This window comes from Platalea leucorodia, assembly GCF_965183815.1.
Source record: "Platalea leucorodia genome assembly, chromosome: 8".
NCBI lineage: Eukaryota > Metazoa > Chordata > Aves > Pelecaniformes > Threskiornithidae > Platalea > Platalea leucorodia.
Window position 1 is genome coordinate 43,692,476 of NC_138830.1, and position 20,587 is coordinate 43,713,062.

General features: G+C 46.5%; 2 protein-coding genes across 4 annotated transcripts in view; both read right to left on the minus strand.

Annotated features, from left to right (window-relative positions):
• Positions 1-5,071: 5,071 nt before the first annotated feature.
• LOC309594458 (protein C19orf12) overlaps positions 5,072-20,587 on the minus strand; it is a 34,064-nt gene continuing 18,548 nt past the window's right edge. For all 3 annotated transcript variants that reach the window (XM_082320290.1, XM_082320289.1, XM_082320291.1), the window contains exons 2-3: positions 9,224-9,400; positions 5,072-6,386 (exon numbers count right to left, since the gene is read on the minus strand). In XM_082320290.1, coding sequence (XP_082176416.1) covers positions 6,121-6,386; positions 9,224-9,383 — 426 coding nt within the window. In that variant the 5' untranslated portion in view covers positions 9,384-9,400 and the 3' untranslated portion in view covers positions 5,072-6,120. The remainder of the gene's footprint in view (positions 6,387-9,223; positions 9,401-20,587) is intronic.
• Positions 9,369-20,587, minus strand: part of LOC309594456 (uncharacterized protein F13E9.13, mitochondrial-like) — a 55,895-nt gene continuing 44,676 nt past the window's right edge. Inside the window, exon 9 of the mRNA XM_082320284.1 lies at positions 9,369-9,400. Within this exon, the coding sequence (XP_082176410.1) occupies positions 9,393-9,400 (8 nt within the window). The 3' untranslated portion in view covers positions 9,369-9,392. The remainder of the gene's footprint in view (positions 9,401-20,587) is intronic.

Sequence of the window (20,587 nt, forward strand, 5' to 3'; positions counted from 1 at the left end):
GTAACAAAATGCTGGTAGTATCACACCCCACTGTTACAGTCAGTCAGTAGTCACCACCTCACACAGCCCTCCATCATTAGCTGGGTGTTGTCATCACCACCTCACACAAAAGCAGCTGAATGGGGAAGCTGGGTGACTGCCCCAAGTCATCCAGCAAACTGTTGCTGCAGGGGATCAGTCGGCTTCCCTAAACAAACTGCCCTTAGTCAGGCAGCAAAGCACCTCTCCAAACCACCCTGCTCTTCAGAGCCAGCAGGCACAGGCAGGGGAGCAGCAGCCTGCGGAGAAACCCCGGCCACCGGCTTCCCCTGGCAAGCAAGGCCCCTGCCCAGATGGCGGCACAGCACCCCCTCCTGCCAGCAGCCCACAGGAGACCTCTTCGAGAGAGTTGTAGACTGTCTCATTTGGGAATGTTCTTCTCCAGCAAAGCCCTCCATAGGCGCAGATGTGCAGCCCTGGAAGGAGAGGGGTTGTTCTTAGAAAAACTGCCCACGCAATGCTAATCCATGTTACTTGTCATACTGGAGTAAGAGGTAAGACCTGATGTGACCAAGACCGTGCAAACAGGCTGAGCTGAGAGCCACCAGACCCTCCTTCGTGGGGGCACGTACTTACTCTGCAGACCCTCAGCGCTGAGGTTCAAAGCAGCTCTCTGCCTGATCACCTTTGGGGCAGATTACCGCTGCTGGCAAGGTTCTCACTGCCTGCTGTAAACTCAACATCAGTCAGTTAATGGGATCTCAGGATTGTTCTGCTTTTACAGTTCTTTGTGCACTCTGGAGTCAGTGGGTCAATACAGGGAACCCTCTTCCACAGCAGAAGGATCTCACCAAAATCCTGTAAAACCTCCAATTAATGAGAACTAGCAACTAATTAAGCAATAATAGCAACTAATTAAGCAATTAATAGCAACTAATTAAGCAGCATCACGGGCACCATGGTGTGCCACCACGGTGCACCACCCTAGCACCCTGCTCCCTACCCTTACTTCAAGGTCTCTGTTGCAGTTCTCATGCTCCTCCAGAGGACCAAGCCCGGGAGCCTCTGCGATGCTGTTGGGAATGGGACCTTCAGGAAGCCCGCACTGTGACAGTGACTAGCAAAAGACAGAATTTTCACAGCCAAATACTCCTCGGTCCTGCAGGGTCCATGTGAGCAGCAGTTACACACAGGCCAGTTGTACGTGAGAGGTGAGCACCACTCCAATGGCTGCGCAGGTGCAGACTTGAAGGTGATAAAAATGAACGAAGAAATGCAACCTCCCAAAACCCATGCAATTATTCTTTACTGGCTTGCCAGTTCACCTGTGGTCAATCAGTCTTTGCAAACTGGCTGCTGCTCAGCTCACAAAATCCACTTGTCCTTCAGTAACCACCAGGGTAAACCCCCCCTCCTCTGCCTGATCGTGCATATTCTCCCTGTAATTACATGTGACATGCAGCTGCAGTAAATATTTGTGCAGTCATAGCTCACAATGATAATCACCAAAAAACAACTTTGTCAGGGAATGTATATGAATTCTAGTCTAGTCTGTAGCTAGGCTGATATTTGTAATCTAATACAAATTCATTAAAGCCAGGAATCTAACAGACGAAGAGCAAAAAAAGAAGTTACCCCTACTTTTAATGGAAACAGATAACTGTGCTATCCATAAACTGGGCAGCCTTGATAGGCTGAATTTAAGAAATAATCTGATTGCCACTAGATGGCACATCTCAATTACTAATCTATGTTTGAATCAAGGACGGCTTTTATTTTTTTTAGGAAGATATTCCCTCTCTTTGCTAACATAACACTTTATAATCATGCTTGCTTTCTATTTTTAAATCAGACAGCTTAAAAAAAAAATAAGAACATACAGGAAAAAAAATTTAACTAAAAATACACCATCTGCCAGTGAAAATCCAGCTTGATTCTGTCACATCTACAACCAAACCAGGTTAATAACCAGCATCACAGATGGTTTATTTATATATATAAATACGTACATCTCCCCACAGTGACTCCCTGAGCTGCTTCCCGAAACTGCTGGCGCTGCGTTACCTCGTTTCCTAGGCGATAGCTGTGCCTTACGCTCAGCCTGGACGGTATGCAGCTGGAATGGATTTCAGAAGATGCCAGCCCCTGCCTGCGGCTGTTTCCAATACCAACAAGGGATGCAGCGGTGGACAGCCACGTCTCTACCAAAGAACAGCAACAGATGGATACTAATACATTCTCATGCAGCTGGTCTTTTCTCAGATGATCAAATCTGCTGGAGGGTTCTCTTAAGTTGCCCAAATCCCTGCATAAGGCTACATATCATGGTGGCCTTGATACGACAGCATAGGGCTGTAGTCAGAGCAATAAAGGTGGAATTTGGTCTTTCTGCAGCATTCAACAGTATGAACTGATGTTGTAGAAGTCACTTTCTAGCTCAAATAGAATCCAATACATCGCAGTAGCAGCAAGGCCTGTTGGAACCTTAGACTGCAAGCCGTGAACCCAGATACACTGACCGTATGCTGAACTCTTACTTAGCTACCTGAAGGAAGGCCCTGAAACCGGTGCAACCCAGGAAGATAAGGTAGCCGGAACAACCAGCAGAAGCTGCAGCTAATCAAGGTAAGAAAAAAAATGACCTGCCTAGAGACTGGGAAAGGATCCAATAAAGAACAAGAAGACCCCAGACCCAAATATTACTATTGGACCGAACTGTCGCACGAGGGGAGGGGAACTTAGACTGTAGGGGTACAATTGCCCAGGGATTCCTTTGTTCGGAGTCCCTCTCCGAAGGCACCCAGCTCGAGCTGCCCTCCACCGCTGTACCACTCAATAAATTCACCTGGCGTACGTCGTGTCCGAGACTCTGCTTCGGGGAAACCTAGGGTCGAGCCTGAGGGGAGAGGAAGCGCCCGAGGATGTGTCGTGGTCTAACCCCAGCTGGTGGCTAAGCCCCACGCAGCCGCTCGCTCGCTCCCTCCCAGTGGGATGGGGGAGAGAATTGGAAGGGTAAAAGTGAGAAAACTCATGGGTTGAGATAAAGACAGTTTAATAGGTAAAGCAAAAGCCGCGCGCACAAGCAAAGTAAAGCAAGGAATTCATTCACTACTTCCGATCGGCAGGCAGGTGTTCAGCCATCCCCAGGAAAGCAGGGCTCCATCACGCGTAACGGTTACTTGGGAAGACAAACACCATCACTCCGAACGTCCCCCCCTTCCTTCTTCTTCCCCCAGCTTTATGTGCTGAGCATGACATCATATGGTATGGAACAGCCCTTTGGCCAGTCTGGGTCAGCTGTCCTGGCTGTGCCCCCTCCCGGCTTCTTATGCACCTGGCAGAACACGAGAAGCTGAAAAGTCCTTGACTAGTGTAAACTCTACTCAGCAAGAACCAAAACATCAGTGTGTTATCAACATTATTGTCATCCTAAATCCAAAACGCAGCACTATACCAGCTACCAGGAAGAAAATTAAATCTATCCCAGCTGAAACCAGGACAGGTGAGTGCGTGCGTGAGTGAGGAGTCGGAGAGGGGCACCCGTCAGCTCAACGGAGCTGCGAAGGGACTCCGTCCTAGCAGTTACAGTCTCGGGTGGTATGGGTGCGACTCCCTGGATGGCGGGTGAATGCTCAGGCGGCTGCTGCTCCCATAACACTGACACAAACCACTAAAATGCAAACAACAAAACCATTGTTGGGTCCCATGCTCATTCTCCCTGGGTAGTTATCTGTCAGGGTCTCCTCAATCAGAAGTGGTTATTTCGTAATTCTCCTATGTCCAAACTCACTTGAGATGAACACTTGAGCTGGGTTCTCTTCTTGTTCTATTACCAGCAGTGAAATGTGTTTCAGACCAAACTGCTAACCTATTGCTACCACTTTGAAAATAGGTACCTGCCACCTTCCAAGAAGTTCCACGAGCATCAAACCTGTTAAATAATGACACAGAGAACAAACAGAACTCAATTCACTTCTTCCTGGTTCTACTTCAGTCATCTGAAAAGCTCTGGAAGTTATATTTGTGGTATTGAGTAAGAGTGCGAGACTGTAGCAGAGAGTCTAAAGCTTCTGGGGAGGCTCAGGGGCAGTGGGGTTTAACATAAGCTAGACTGGCCCACGCACAACTCTGAACTACTTGGACCAAACTTCTATTGGCACCCATATGATACAAGCCCCATTCATACGACAGTGAAGGCTGAAAGATTGTAATTAAAACCAATTTATCATTTCTAAGTGTATAATAAAAAGCATTTGAAAGAATACCCTAAGAAACAGAGTAACATAGAGTCCAGGACTAGGACTCACATAGTTCAAGCTCCATTCATGGCTATGACACCGACACGAGTGATAAAGATCAATTCACTACCTATGTTTGGGCTCCAATTTATGAATGTCTGCAAAACAGGAGTCATGATGCAGGTCGGAAACCACTCTGAAATCTGCTAATGATCTGCTGAAACACTGGACACTCTCATAAATTCATTGGAACCAACATCTTTCCTGTGGCCGGCTTTACAATCAGATGTCAACTTCATTCATGGTGGGTCCAAACAGCTGATTGTAGGATGGCAGGCTCCAACCTACTGTATCATTCGATCTGCTGCTGCTGTTAGCAGTGTGTTATTTTGGAAAGCGTGAATTCAATTTGGGAAATCACCAGCAAATTGCAAATAAAAGTAACCTCCTTCATTAAAACAGTATTTTCAAGTGGCTATACAGAGTAGGTGAAGTGTTCAAAAGCCAGTTGCAGTGTGTGTCATCTGGCAATGAAACTGAATGAACACTGATTTTAGGCTTGGCATTACGAAACTATGCCAGGGTAAGGAGTGCCTGCCTGCCGTTCACTTCCACCTTTCGCAAGATGTCTTTCTTCACAAAAAGTGTTCTCAAATGGTGAGAAGAACCGCCGCTGCGCTGCGCTCCAGACAGGAAAGTACACTGAATTAATTAATGGCAAATTGTACCTGCAGAAGTAAATTAATCAAATGCATACCATAGCAACTTCTGAGTTTAAAGCTTCACCACTTAAAACTCAACTACCAGAAACCTCACCACACACAGAGAGGTAAATCTTTATTTTGGGGGGCAAAGGCAATTACGACAGCAGTTTCACTTGGTTTTACATACAACGAAGGCACACCTGCACATTTTTCTACTTATGAACTTGTCTTACAAGTGCCTGGAAACAAACGCTAAACAACTGGTTGGGATATCGGGTAACCTTGCATTTGGAGCTTACAGTGTTAACTGCAGCCAGCCTGTCACCCCACACCACCACCACCGCTGCTGCCAGCTGCTGGCTGACCAGTACAGGGCTGCCTTCTTCCTCAAATTTCAGTACTTAAAGCGTTCATTTACTTTAAAGCAAAACACAGGCCACCATGACGCTTCTTATGAATATTTTAATGAAAACAGAGGACCAGCTCTTCAGATTCAGTCAAGAAACCAAGGCTGAAATGACAACCCTAGCCCTATGGATAGTACAAAAATGGCAGATTCGGCTCTTTTTTTTCCACTCTTAGTTTTTCTCTCTTATTTTTTCCTCTCTTATTTTTTCTCTCTTCTTTTCTTTTTTTTTTGAAGTGTATTCTTGCCATGCCTTCCCATTCCAGGACACCAGGAACTCCTAACTGCGCAGTTTGTTTGCCTGTTGCTTTAAACGTTGTTTAGGCATTGGCTTCACTTCTTACAGAAAGGAATAAGTAACTCAAGAATTACAATAAAACTGCGACAAAGAATGAAGTAAGGATTGAGATCCTCGAGTTCACAGTAGAATAACGTACTTCCTTATAACTTTCTTTTGCAGGACTCAAACAGATGGTAGGTAGAATTCTTCAAAGTGCCCTACCTACTTTGGCACCTATACGTCAGTCAGTGAAGAAACTTAAAGCACTTACTTACACTTACATAAACTTACATAGCAAGTCAGTGTGAGGATAATGCAGTAATCTAATACTATCCTTACAATACAAAACAAATCGACCAAACAAACAAAAAAAACCAACCCCAACCCCCAAACTAGTACTTAGATCTTCCTACATTCATAATCAGTACTGATAACTAGTAATTGCTGTGTTGAAGAACCACAATTTTCAGAGTAAAAATTCATTACACTGCAAAAAGCCTGCTCTGGAAAGGTTTATTCTCTATACTGTATCTCTGCTCTTAGCTCTTTGGTGAGGTAATTTATCAGCACTGCTGTCAACTTCTGCTGGAGACCAGCATTTCCCATTACAAGAGCAGTCAGCTGAACAATATCAGTCCAGTCTAAGTGCCTGAGAATAGCAACGGCTTCATCATAGAGTTTCTGCTGCTCAGCAGGAGGCAATTCCAATAAAATCTGAGGGACCGGCCTGAACTGTCCAGTAGTCATCCAGGCACCAAGCAAGCCACCAACTGCTCCTCCTAGGAGAGAGAGAGAGAGATGTTACCCTTTACCAGTTAATGTTAAAACCTGAAATTCTATCCATGGCCTTCATCGACGACGTCGTGAGAAATCAATGCAGAGTTGCGTATGTGTCTACTTTAACTAGGTTTAGACACGATGTCCACAGCATCAGGAAGGTTTTTTTTAAAGCTTTTTACATCTCCAGCAATCACAAAGAAACTCTTTACACAATCAGAGCTAACAGCTTCAAGCTGGAAATCATAAACAAAATAACACTCCTTAGGGCACTGGTCTCTTGAGGATAAGCTCTACTACTAAATAAAACCATGCCCAAGGAAATCATCTGACCAACAATTGCCTTAGCAGTGCCATTAACCCATAATCTCTTACTAGAGATTCCCAGAACGATCCAAGCTTTCTGCTTCTGAAGCCCCCCCCTCAGAAGGTGCTCACAGAGGCCAGACCCATCAGCTTCATGGGGTTAGACACATTCATGCTTTCCTCTACCACATCAGCCCCCCACCCGCACCGCCCACCCCGGCTGGCCAAGAAATGCTCCGGTAATTAGAGTGGTTCCAGGTCATCAAGGTAAGAGCAGCGAAATTCCCTGCAGCTGACGTGACTGTGGCCGCTGCTGAGAAACCAGCGTTATGCTCCTACGCGGCTGTTCTCCTTCGAAGAGTTACCGGTCCCACTTGCAACGGGGCACTCTGGCAGGAATTCACATGACAGACATGGCTGCCCAGAGACACAGACATCCCGGTGGAAGGGAGGAGAACCCTCACAATGGAGGGGCGGCAGAACCAACTCTGCCTCCAGAATTCCCACCCCAGTGACTGCTCCTAAAAAGTCATTTATGCACTCACAGGGATGCAGTTTTTCATTAGATAAAAATTCCTTAATTTGCACGTTTTACTCAATTGGCAATTTTTCCCATGATACCACAGAAATACTTGAAAGCCTATGATGGCTGAATTCATCTTCAAGAACTTTTATGAGAACATCAATATCTGATTTAGGGGCACTTAACGCAAAAGCCACTAGAAGTATTGATGTCTAAGTTCCTAGTTTATTGAGACAAGATTTGTTACATGATCATACTCCCTCCCCCCCCAAGCAACACATCCACAATCCATTCGTCTCAGAGCAACTAAGTAGTCCTTAGAAAGCACTGCAAGTTTCTGCAGTGACCGCTGCAGAAAAAACAGGTAATTCACCCCCTAATCCTTGGTGCAAGGCAGCAATGAGGACAACCCCTGCTATCCAGTCCCACACCCTTGCAGGCTGTTTGTCTCAGTGAAAGCGCACGTGATTGCAAACGTCCCTGTAACCGTCCTAAAACGCACCAAAGACCCAGGGTCATTTACCTTTGCAATTTTTACAATTAAATGAGGGCCTTCTGATACAGTTGCACTGTCATCGGGACATGGCTTTTGGTACACTTAGTACTTACTATTCTTATTATATATACTTATTATTGTATACTTTTGGCATACAGTAATAGGTATACTTGTTCCAGTGCCTTCATCAGTGGCTGAAGAACACTGAGCTTGACTAGGAGACATTATGAAAGCTTAAACAAACACCTAAACAAAATGAGAAAACACATCCAGGAATACCTTTGGTGCTTCTCATCATCTCACTCAAGAATGAGGCCACTGACATTTTTACTTCTGATTTGCAGCTTAGAAATTTCTTAGGAAAGCTTTATTTCACTTCTTTGCTCCTGATTAACTTCAGCCATGTGTTTGTAAAAGTATTACTTTTGGCTATTAATTAAGCTCTGTACTTGTAACAGGAGAAAGGCAGACCTTCATTTTGCATTTTCTGTTATCACTCCTCACATAGTATTTGCTTGGGTTTTGTAACTCACCCTTGCTAACCTTCGCACAGGCATACTGCAATTCAGTCCAATACTGATAAGCAAGTGAAACTGCTGCAACTGCTCGCAGCGTAAGGAGCATTCAAGGACCAAGGTCCACATGACTTCAGTGATGAGGCAGCTTTCAAACTGGACAACTCTCAATTCAAGAGAGAGAGGAGAGACAACTCTTCACTATTAGACGCTGGCCTTCCTGTAATTTTCCATACCAGGAAAAAGCAAAGTGACAGGGAATAACGAATTCCAGAGGAAAAAACCAAGTTCACCAAGAAGTGGCTAGCCAGTACTTTTAAAACACAGAAATAAAGGTAATTTTTAGTAAGATCATTAGGAAGATGATCCTGTCCCTTGCTAAAGCTGAGTAAGAATACTTATTCACCCTCGCATTACACCCCCATTGTCTTTCTGCTGTGCCACCAGGTACCAACACACCCCACCCCCCCCCCCCCCGACTGCTACCATCGTGTCTTGCTTGTGCTCCCTCACCCCTGCCTCTCCCCCCTCCTCTCCACTCCCCCACTGCGGCGCTGGAGCAGAGCCTGCGCCAACGAGCTCAGAGCCTGTTAGTTTGCTCTCTGTTTCGTCCCGCACCTCGGACACTGCTGCACCTCAGCAGATGGGAACCAGGGCTCTACCTACCAAAAGCCAACGATTTGCTAAGAGCTTGTTCAAAGGGTTTCAAAGGCGCAGCTTTCTCAACCTCAGACCTCTGGATGGCTTCCCGCTTGCCACACAGGAGCCCAAGTCAGCAAGGTCTCTATCCCCCTACAAGGAAACACTGACACATGCCTTCCTGATGCCCACCTCGTTTCTAAACAGCTAACATACAAAACGGCATCTTCTTAAAGCCCAGTTACACGAAGTCTCAGCGCTGTGCACCCCCTTCCTTCAATCCATACCTCCTACACACACTTCGTTTGTTCACTCAGGGAGTTAACCACACTTCTTGTTCCTATAGCAAAACGCACTTACCTACAGCGATTCCAGGCGGACCTCCCATCAGACCCCCAACAAATGCTGTTGCACCTGCCACCAGGGCTCCTCGACCAGAGTGTTTGACAGCAGCTTCCATCCCCTTCGCCTGAGAGAGACGGCAGAACAGTTGCATCACATCATCAACACGGATGGGCATCTTGGCAAGTTAAGGTCCTGGAAAAGACGATTTATGTTACCTTTTGACTGCAGCTAAACAAGTTCAGGAGCCTGTGAAACTAAAAGAACAGAGGCAACGTCAATACAGGAAAAAAAAGATTTGCTTTCTCTTTTGTTTCTGGGAAAACCAAACCTATTTCCAAGCAGCTAAAAGTTATTGAAACTGCAAATAAAACCACAAAGTAGACCAGAAAAATGTTTTAATGACCAATTCAGAAGACCAAACAAGAACAAGTACCAGCAATGAGAGACTTAAGAAAGTTTCTAGCTAATTCTACAGCACATTGCCTTTGCCTCGAGCAACTGCTGCGTGCGTTCAGCATCACGCACAGCTCTGGGAAAAAGGCAAAGCAGAACTCCCTCCACCACAACTAGCAGGTCATAATTGACAAATCTGTCAGGTATTTTCTCCTTGTCCTAATCCTTGCCAGAAATCAGTTGTTTGTTTTCACATGTCAGTTTTTCTCCCTGTTCTGTTGCACACTTAAACACTTTCATGCAGTTTCTGAAGGCAGGAGGCTGTCTATAGCAAGCAAGAAGAGCCTGAGGAAGGGAACAGATTTCAGAAGGAGTCAGAGGCCTGGGACTGGGAATAAAGGGGGAGCTCTGGAGACAAGGCATCAGAAACGCAGGCGTGTATGTGCACGGCAGTCGGGACTCAGAGCAGACACGCGAGTCGACTCTCATGTACGAGGAGACAGAGAGGTGGGACCTCAGCCCCCTGGCACACAGTGACAAGTGCCCAGCATGGGGCAGACACCTGCCCCCAAGAACGATCCTGCCAAGACCAAACCTTTTCCACCTCGTTCGCTTGCTGCTGCCGCTGCCGCCTATCTAAGCCCATTCATTTCCGTAGAGGCCCACGGAGAGCATGGCTACCCACTGCTGCTGCTGCAGCCACCGCTGACAAAAAAGGCAGCGGGGCATGCCCAGGTGAAGGTTCCAGCCCCCACTCCTGCAGGCACGGGAAGCCACGCCATTGCACTGAGCGCAACCCCGAGAAAAGGCACATGAACATGACCTAGTTAAAAAAAAATACTAACACAGGGCACGTTTTTGGAATTTCTGCATATTAACTATTCATTTCCCCAGGTCGCTTGCCTTGTCTGTTACTGTTGTACGTGTAACGTTAGCACTATCAAACAGATGAGCGTCTGGTTTTCCAGCCTCTAGGACGCTTTTGATCCCAGTGCGTGTGCAGCTTTCTCAGCCCAGGCCAACTTGCCTTCAAGTCTTTTTTGAATACATCTCCTCAGTGCAGACTGAAAGTGGAGTGGTAGCACACAATTTTTCCTATTAAAAATCAACTACTGTGAAAGCAAAAGCGAAAGCTTTCTTTTGCACTAAAATGGCTGACTCCAAATCATCTGTGACATTGTACTATCCAAGCACTGCTGACACTGAACAAAAATCTGTGTTTTGGGAAGGCACCACATATGCTCCATAGCTGCAGAGAGGCACAGTAGGAAATTCATCAAATAGTAGCATTTCTCTCCCTACCTCATTCATCCTCATGCCAGTCTAAGGAAAACGTCAAAGCTCTTCCTTTTACCACCATTGCTTTTGGGTTTTTGGCAGGCTTATGACACAGCAGTGTATCAGGATGGCAGCGCGTGCTGGTTAGCGACAGCAGAGTGACACACTCTGCTCCAGAGTTATATATTATCTCATTCAACGTGATTCAAGCTCAAAGTAATAAACAAATGGCTGCTCTGTTCATCCTGGAGCAGGAAGAAATGAAAAAAAAAAAACCAAAAAATACACAAACTGGTACACCTCACGCTGCCTGGTAATGCTGGAGAATGAGAAGAGAGAGACCAACGTTCCAGAGGTATTTTACAAAGTCACACCATTACGCATTTCTTCTTTGATAATTTCAGGTTCTGATGAAGAATCAAGGTGCTCAATCTGACAATTTTCAGTGAGCATGTATTTTTTAACCATACACTACAGGCCATGAAGGCAGCGTATTTTAACAGTACGCTAGCAAGCTGCAGCACAGAGACCCCGGAAGAGTTTAACCTGCTACTAGGATAAGCAGCCAGAAAAAAAACCCAAAACAAAACCAAAAAACCCCTAACCTCCCCTTCCCGCTGCCCTCCCGCCACCCCCTCCCCCCCCCCCCCAAAGTCGGCTAGCAGACAGCTAGCTTTAGGCTGAGAAAATCAAACAGAAGGCGTATAAAGCTCTGCACCTGCAAACCTCTAACACCTCACAGACTGATAAGGTCTGCAGGAAGCCAACTGCACGGATGCGGAGCACAAAGTTGCGGCTGACACCAACCTAACGATCATAACCACTGGGCGGGCAGAATAGGAAGACAAGCGTATTTGAAAATGCCAGTGAACTACGAAGGACCAAGAATCCTACTGCAGATTAAAAGGATCTGCAAGTTTTATGTGTCAGAGGCAGAAGACAGTCAAAAATAGTTATAAACTTTGATTGTGTAACTGACCAGTAAACAAATGTGCAATTTGGTGCTAGCAATGAATTATTCTCTACGGAATCCTCCCAGACATTAAGAAACACTAGGAATGGAAAATACTGAATTTGCACTAATGGGGGGATAGAAATGTCATTGCCATCCATAAAATGGGGCCCAGCTCTCAGAGTCGCTGAGCCTCCACAGCTCCTATGGACTTCACATGGCTTTGAGAACATTCGTCACTTCAAGAACAAAGAAAGTACCAAGAGTTTTGGAAAATGAAGGGGCTGACAAAACAAGGTCTGTTGTATAACAGACCTTCCTTCCTTTTTGTTCTACTGCAATTCAGTGGCCGCGTTCTCTTAGAGGTCTCCCCACATACTCATAGGAGATGTTAGGCTCTGTACTTCCCTCTGACTAAATTAGATGATGCTCTGTCTTTCACCCCGGGGAATGGGGAGCAAAGTGAGCAATGGTCCTGCTCTACCTATCCAAAGAGAACGGTGACGTTGTGTGTTTGTATCTCATCTTTGAGCTTACAACCAACAGGTTTTACTAAAAACCACATTCCTCTCAGAACCAGTTCATTACTTCTTAAGAAGAAAAATGCCATAGAAAGCATTAAAACAACAAAATGATCACACCGTACCCAACCCACTGAAAGTCCTGCTAATGCAAACAACCAGAGGGGGTCCCCAGATTCATCTGTGGTGTGAACCTCAGTTCACCTCTTTTCTATTTAACATTCCCATCGCATTATCCTACTTCCCCCTTCACAGAATGACGACTTTTGACAGGCAAAAGCCATTTCATCCCCTGGGTTCCCTGTCCCACTTATAGAAAAACAAACACCCTCCCAAATGCCCACACAGGAGATATTCTAACCAGCACACGGCCTGGCCCACAGCCGAGCTGTCCTCACTGCTCCTTACAACCTCCCATCGAGTTAACTGAGTAGACTCTTCAGTAACCATCGCTACCATCTGCAGGTACACAGAACAAAAATCACCTACAGGACAAACTCCAGACCTACCAAGCAATGAAGACATAGGTCTAAGTCGTCTTACCAGGAGCTAACTTTATCTTGGTGGACCCCATATGGTGATAAGCAAGAACGTGGGGTGAGAATCTCCATACAATTGCTAGAAAGCAGACACATGAACGGTGTAGCTCTTCAAAACGCAACTTCAAGACAATAGCAAATACTTCTGCAAGCAGAGATGACCAGGAGATAACCCAGGACAATTTCTTCTGCCTCAGCTGTACAGCAACAGCTCTACTGGTAATGCAACCTTCTGTAATAAATATCAGATCAGCACTAGAGCAAAACCAAATGCAAAGCACTCGACAACTGAGGCAGACTAAAGAACACAATTTCACAAACAACAGCGTGCACAAAGCTCTGACTTGATGATTAAACAGGCCAGAAGTCCATTAACTACTTCAGTAACAGCTGGTGGGCAGGCAGGGAATCAAGATATTCCTGTCTGCAAAGGACAACCGTCTCATCGCTGGGCCATACGCATACTGCTGGCCTAAGTAGCATTTGTGCTCCGAAACCGTCACTTCTGAAAATCCTACCCTTGGAGCCCTCAGAGCTCAGCCTAGTATTTAAAATCCGCAAAGCAGGTGGCTTCACTGGCATCACCGGCCAGAAAAACTTTGTTTCAATATACCAGTGTTAACCCTGCTCTGCATTTGTAATTTTCAGTTATTTTCCTCAGGCAGGGTTCGTTCCTACTTATTGGTGTAAAGATTAAAACATGCTGATTGCCACTCCTTATCTCTGGATTTGCTATTCTTCCCTCCCGAAGGTGAGGATTCGCTACATCTACAAATATTTATTCCAAGAATACAAGCGTGTTGCTGACTATACAAATCGAACGCTTATTTTTGAGTTTCAATGATATCAGAAGATGGTAAGAAACTCATCCATTTGCTAGACAATCCGAATTCAACTGAAATGCGTAAAAGAGCATTTTAATATTATTTTGTAAGAACTGCGACCTTAAGAGTGTTGCTTACTTGCTTCTTTTGTGTATTTATCAAAGCATGGAGATTTACCAAAGCATCTAATTGGTTTACTTAACAAAAGAGGCAACAAATTTCACTTATTACACAAACAAACTCCTTCTAGGAACCAAGGAGCTGATTTTACAAGGCTCTTGGATGCCTAAAAATGCAGGGAAACACTCAGCGGGAATCCTTCGGCTGGGGCTGCATGGCTAGAAGGCGCGTCCCCTGGGTGGTGGATAGGGGATCCCTCTCTGGAGGGTGCACCGGATAAAATTGAAGAAGGTGCCGCGAACCAACGCACCCTAAGGGAAGGCCACCCTGACAGAAAAACCACTGGCCCTCCAAGTCATGGGGGTTGGGCAGGAGGCCAACTACCTCCTCCCGGAAAAAAAAATAAAAAGTTGCAGAAATGACGAGCATCAACTTTCAAAAAAAAAAAAACAAACCCGAAATGGCGGAGATGGAGAAAATCAGTAATGAAGTGAGGAGGAGGAGATGGAACTGGACCAGTCATGTCTTGAGGAAAAAACCAACAGAAGACTGCGCTGTGGCCCTTGGGTGGACTCCAGAGCACGCAGCCGCAGACCGATCGAAGCGGAAGAACGATGTTCGCGCCTTGTGTGCCTCCTGGCACTGAGAGAATTCAGATCAGACTCAGCAGGAATGATCTCCTTCCACCGAGATGAAAGGAAATTTGGGACCTAACCTGCCTAGGCACTGAGGATGTCCTGCTTACCTGGACTGCAAAGTTACTCAGCACCTGCGAAAGACCGGCTGCAAGTCCTCCAGCCCTTGAAACCTTTTCAGAGCTACTCACTGTCAAGGGCGCAAATATTTTTTGGTTCCTAGCCAGCTTCTCCCTTTTGAACGCAGTATTTGAGAAAGAAAGAGTTACAGGTCGCTTGCATCAGCTACCTGGTATTGAAGCCAAAATGACCGCTTTCCGTTAAGAAAGTAACGAGAGCCAACACTTGGAAAACACAGAAACAGCAGAGCTTCTTCCCCTGCACAGATACTTGGCACCGTACAGGGCAGTGGTCTCTTCAAAATCCGAACTAAGCTCGGAAGTTAAAGATGCTTTCCCTGACTCGCTACAAAAACATCAACTTGAGCTCATTAAAATCAATCCACGTGTTCTGAATGTTTTAAAATTTATTAAAATCTTCATGACTAAAATAGGGTGCGCATAAAAAGTAACTGTAAACTCTTTCAAACAGCTGAAATGTAATTACACTTCAGGTATTTTTTACTCGTTTTCCTACAAGGCCCATCTCAGGTTTACTACCCCTGAAGCGCCGCCACCGCCGCAATGTCATTTGGGGACAACAAGAAAGCGTCAGTTAAAGGCGAGCTCAGGCCACTGCCAAGATTTTCAAGGCTCCTCTCGCCGTCCCCAGACACCGCCCTCCGGCCCAGGGCCGCCCCGCAGGCCGGAGCGGCGGGGGGCCCGCCGGGCGCGGCCCGGCCACGGCCCGCAGCAGGCCCCTCCCGGGGCAGCGCCGGCACCCGCCGGGCTGCGGGCCGCGGGCCCCCGCAGCCGGCCTCTTCGGGAACCTTCCCGGCCGCCGCCAACCCAAACCCCGCCGGCAGCGGGCCGGGGGAAGCTCCCCGGGATGCGGCGGGGCCCGCCCGGCCAGCGGCAGGCCCCGCCGCGGCTCCCGGCCCCCTCAGGCACGGCCGGCGCCGAGCCCCGCCGCGGCCCTTCCTGCGGCCCTTCCTTCCTTCCTTCCCTCCTTCCTTCCCGCCCGCCCTCCTTCTCCCGCCTCCAGCCGCCCCCCTCAGCCGGCGGCGCCCGCCGCGCCCGGCTCGCAGGAGGCCGGCCGGGAAGGGGCTGCGGCGCCGGGGGAGGAGCGCGGCCCGGCGGGGCGACCCCCGCGCAGCTCGGCCTCTGCCCTGCCCGCCCCAGGCCCGCGGCCTCCCGCCGGCCACCGCCGCGCCCGCGGCAGCCCGCCCTCACCTCCGCGCCGGCCGGGGCGCTCTGGGAGCGGGGCGGCGGGCGGCGGGCCCGGCTCCCTCCGCTAGAGCCGGCCTCTGCGGCGGCTGCCGCGCTCGCTGCACGGGGAAAGCTCGTGGCCCCGAGCGGCGCTGGCAGTGGGTGCTGGGGTGCCGCCGCCTCCTCCCGCCTGCCCCCGCGGCGGCCGCCGGAGCCGCCCCGGGGAGCGCGGAGCCCAGGCCGGAGGTCGGGTGCAGCTGGGTGCTCGTGTGGGAAGGGCGCAAGGCGCCCGGGGAGCGTCTGCGGCTCCGGTCGCGGACACGGGCTCTGGGAAGGACGTTGCGGACTGTCGGGGTGCTTTCAGGCAGGCTGCTCGGGAAGCGCACCTCCCGATCCCGGCCGAGCTGCTAAGGAGAAAGGGACTGCTTACCACAGAACGCTCCTAGGACAGCCCTGCGCCTAAGCTGAGAATATAAGCTGAGGATATTTTTTGCATACTTTTCATCCAGGTTTATTTCAGTCGTCAGCTCGGTGAAGCGCAGCGTGCTAGCCTGACGTAGCACCATATGTAATCAAACAAGCTATGCGCTGAAGCAGCGTTCAACAGCTGTGTCACATCTGGCTCCTGAAATATCACACTGTTCTTAACACCAGTACAATCTTGGAAAAGTTACTGCCTAATGTTAAAAATGCTATTGCTTCCCAAGAACGGATTATTAACAGAGGTTTTTGGTTTTGTCAGCATTTTATTATGATTTCATTTCTGATTTCAGGTAAACCACCTGCCCCCAGTTACTTGTTGAGAAGATGAAGCAGCAGGATGAGGAAAAGGAGGAGGAATGTAACTCTCAATTTTCGTCCCTTTCCTGTGGCTGCACTGGGGACTTGTTAACCTCCCCATGCTTTATACGATCACATAAAATAACCCTCTGTGTAACAATTCAAAATGTTACAGGTCTACTGGTGCTCTTGATTTTTATGATTTGGATGTAAAAAGCAAATGTAATTCCTAAAATGAGCAAAGAACCAAAATGCCATGTACGTTTTAAAAAGTAACACCCCAAATTCCAGCTGTAAGCGGCTTTCCAAGGAGCAAAATTAAAAGCAATGAAGTCTGCCAACCATCAAAGGAGGGAATTTTTATCCGTCTATCCCAAACTGAATCATTACTTCACTCCTCGGGTTAAAAATAAACATTATTTTTATTATGTTATTAGGGCTACATCAGCAGGTATTTATTAGGTCTATTTTTTTCTGTGGTAGTTACTAAAATGAAAACGCAAGATAAGAGTGCAGAGCGTATCCCTTAAGGATGTACGCACTGCTGTGAATCATACTACACTCTCGGAGAAATTCTGACTGTTGAAGTCAATGGGAATCTGGTTATTGTTACCAGCTGGACTAAGGTTTGATTCCGTATGTAGTTACCAGCCAGCATCTGATGGCATGCCTGTTCTTCTCCGTGGTGAGCATTAACCAATACACGTGCATCAGCACACCACACATTCCACCAAACATTCTGTGCGTTTGGGCTAAATCACAGCGCAGAAGTCCTATTTTCAGTCTTACTGAAGCAGCAAGACCAGCGATAGTTTGCTACCCGGCGGGCTCCATCTGGTGGCTACCCACACCTCGCCATTGCAGGGGTTCAGTTCGGGAAAAAGTCATCCTAAATGTGAGAAGGGACAGCTCTGCTGGCTGCAGTCTCTTGTACAGGATTGTGTATTCTGGCTGGATCTCTCACTGTAATTCTAGCATGTATTTATGCACATTTCAACATCCGCTCTTCACAAATAATTACTATCCAAGATAAATGTTCACATGCTTTTTAAATTCTAGGAGTGGAGAGCAAGCAGTCCAAGGTGGTCCTGCTGCAAATCGGATCCTGCCAATAATCTCGCTGTATTCACTGCAGTATGGCGGGCTCTTACAAGTACTAGATGTCATTGCTATTCCTACGTCATAGTTCTCTTTTGTCCCCTTTATCAGCATTGATTCACTATTTAATTTTCTTTATTAGGATGTTTTACATCTTTTTCCTCTTCAGGTTACTAGGAACTCTATACTTTTAAAAATCATGAGGAAAAAAAAAATCCCCTTTCACCCCCCAAAATCCTCAAGTCATCTGCTAAAAGCAAGCATCAGAAATCAACCACAGCACTGGTGCCTTGGCATTCTGGTTTGATGAGCCACTTGGCAGATTTCTGTCAAGTCCTTCCATAACACGCAGCGGAACCCAAAATAACCACAAGTCAGTTCAGCCTGTCCTCAGCGTGCTGGGTTCACTGCATATTTTCACAGCTTTTGACATACTAGGAGGTAGGCCAAGGGGTGCCAGGAACGATTTCAGCTGGAGATGGACTGTTGCTACCATCAGAGTGATTCATTCTGGCTTTCAGCCTGCTCCTTACAGGGTCTCGAGAAAATGCCCATCAGGAGCAGGCTCAGTCTGGAGGAACTCTCCAGAAATACCTGATGCAATTATCTGAAATACCTATTACCTTCACAGGAAACCATGACAGATTTTTTTTAAGACAAGGCACTTAATCTTGTTGGACAAAAAAAAGCTGTTTCTCTACATTTTCTTCTGTGCCAGAGATTCACAGAGAAAACACGAGGATTAGGCAACTGTATGTGACAGACTTAGTTTCATCTAGTTGGCCTTTCCCCCACACCCTGCTTAAAATCTTTACATTTCTTACTATCACAATGGCAGGAAAAAAACACTCAAAACTTGAGGCATGTGCGAGTAATATATATCAATTTGCCTAAGTTTGCAAAGCACCTAAGAATACTCTTGAGATTTCCCTTTCATGTCAATGTGTTAACTTGGATATAGGTAAGGATGGTTTAATTTACAAGGTTACATCAAAGTGTCCTGGTTTCAGCTGGGATAGAGTTATTTTCTTCCTAGTAGCTGGTATAGTGCTGTGTTTTAGATTTAGGATAAGAATAAAGTCGGTAACACACTGATGTTTTAGTTGTTGCTAAGCGGTGCTTACACCAGTCAAGGACTTTCCAGCATCCCATGCTCTGCCAGGTGCACAAGAAGCTGGGAGAAGGCACAGCCAGGACAGCTGACCCAGCCTGGCCAAAGGGCTGTTCCATACCGTATGGCATCATGCTTAGTATAGAAACTGGGGGAGTAGGCCGGGGGGCAGCGATTGCTGCTCGGGGACATGCTGGGCATTGGTCGGCGGGTGGTGAGCAATTGTATAATCTATCACTTGCTTTGTATGTTATTATTGTATTATTATTATTACTACTATTTTATTTTATTTCAATTATTAAACCATTCTTATCTCAACCCACGAGTTTTCTCACTTCTACCCTTCCAATTCTCTCCCCCATCCCGCTGGGGGGGGCCGTGAGCAAGCGTCTGTGTGGTGCTGAGTTGCTGGCTGGGGTTAAACCACGACACAAAGCAAGGACAAAGGAGGAAAAAGGAAGAAATGTCATGTGTTCCCCAGAACATGTGAATGGTCCACAGAGAAGAAAGGGGATGGAAGATGTAACAGGGCAGGTTTCTAACCATAACCAAGTTTAGGAGGGTAAGAGATTTCTATCAGTTCCCCCAGAAGTCTGGGAAAGCCGACACTGCAGTGAAGAAAAGCTGCTTTGCTTATCCCTGTCTAACATCTAGGGCTCTAGACAACCTGCGTCTCTCCTTGGATACTATAAAACCCTGGTACATATCCTCTTATAGGGTCCCAGGAGTAACAGCATCTGTGGTTAAAGAGTCTGCCACTTCTGCTTCATATTATAGTTATAATTTGAACCTTCTCTTCTTGACAACAATTCAGTTTTATAACTTCTGAGTTCCTGATATTATATTCTGGATTACCAAGAAAATAGTGAGCTTCACAAGATCAAACAAGGCACAACCTATATTGAAAGAGAAAATGAATATAAAAGTAATGCTATAGCATTTAAGTCCTTGAACAGAACCACTTAGTAAGGGAAATTTTGCAACTGCAGAATGGCTGTTTAAAAGGAACGGCGCTTTCTCCTGCACTCTGTGCAATGAGAAAAGGTAACATTTCTAAATCCAGGAACCTAAGTCCAATTTTCACCTATTAACACTCTTCACCTCTGTGCATGCAGGTGTAAATAATATAGTAAAAATGACCGAATCGCTACTGAAAGACACAATAGCAGGTTACAGAGATCCACTACAAGCAAAGCATATGCTTGATGGCAAATCTTTTCCCCATTTTCTACATTAGATATTCATCAGGATCTGACTTCTAATTGAATGCAAATAAAGGATGTAACAGGTTTTTGCATATGAAGTGAAGATATAGAACATCTGTCTCTTCACAGCCTTTCAATGTACCTTATGTGACAGTAAGCAAAGAGGAGGTTTGTCTCATCAGGAAACGGTGAATTTGAAGAACAGCGTGACTGAATTAAATCATTCCACTGCTGCTGTAAAAGGTGCTTCTTTGGTCTCCCCGCACACTCTCAGGTGATAAAATGCCAAGTTGGGCAAAATCAGTTTCAATGCCAAAAAGATGGACTACTGGTGCAGAAGGTCACAAAACACTATTAATTACCTTATATCATCTCGGTCTTGAAAGATGATCCAAAAATATAGGCTGGCACTTTGGAATAAAGCACACATTGTTAGCTAGCACTATCCAAGCAAGCTGTTTAAGATATTTGAGGCAAATCCTTAACTGCAAACAACATATCTATCTTCTGCTCTTTTAGACTCTTATTAAAGTAGTCATTTATGCTGGTTTTTTTTTAATTTTTCAGCAGCCTAATTCTGTAATTGTGTTTACTGGTACAGAGTAGCCATTTTGTG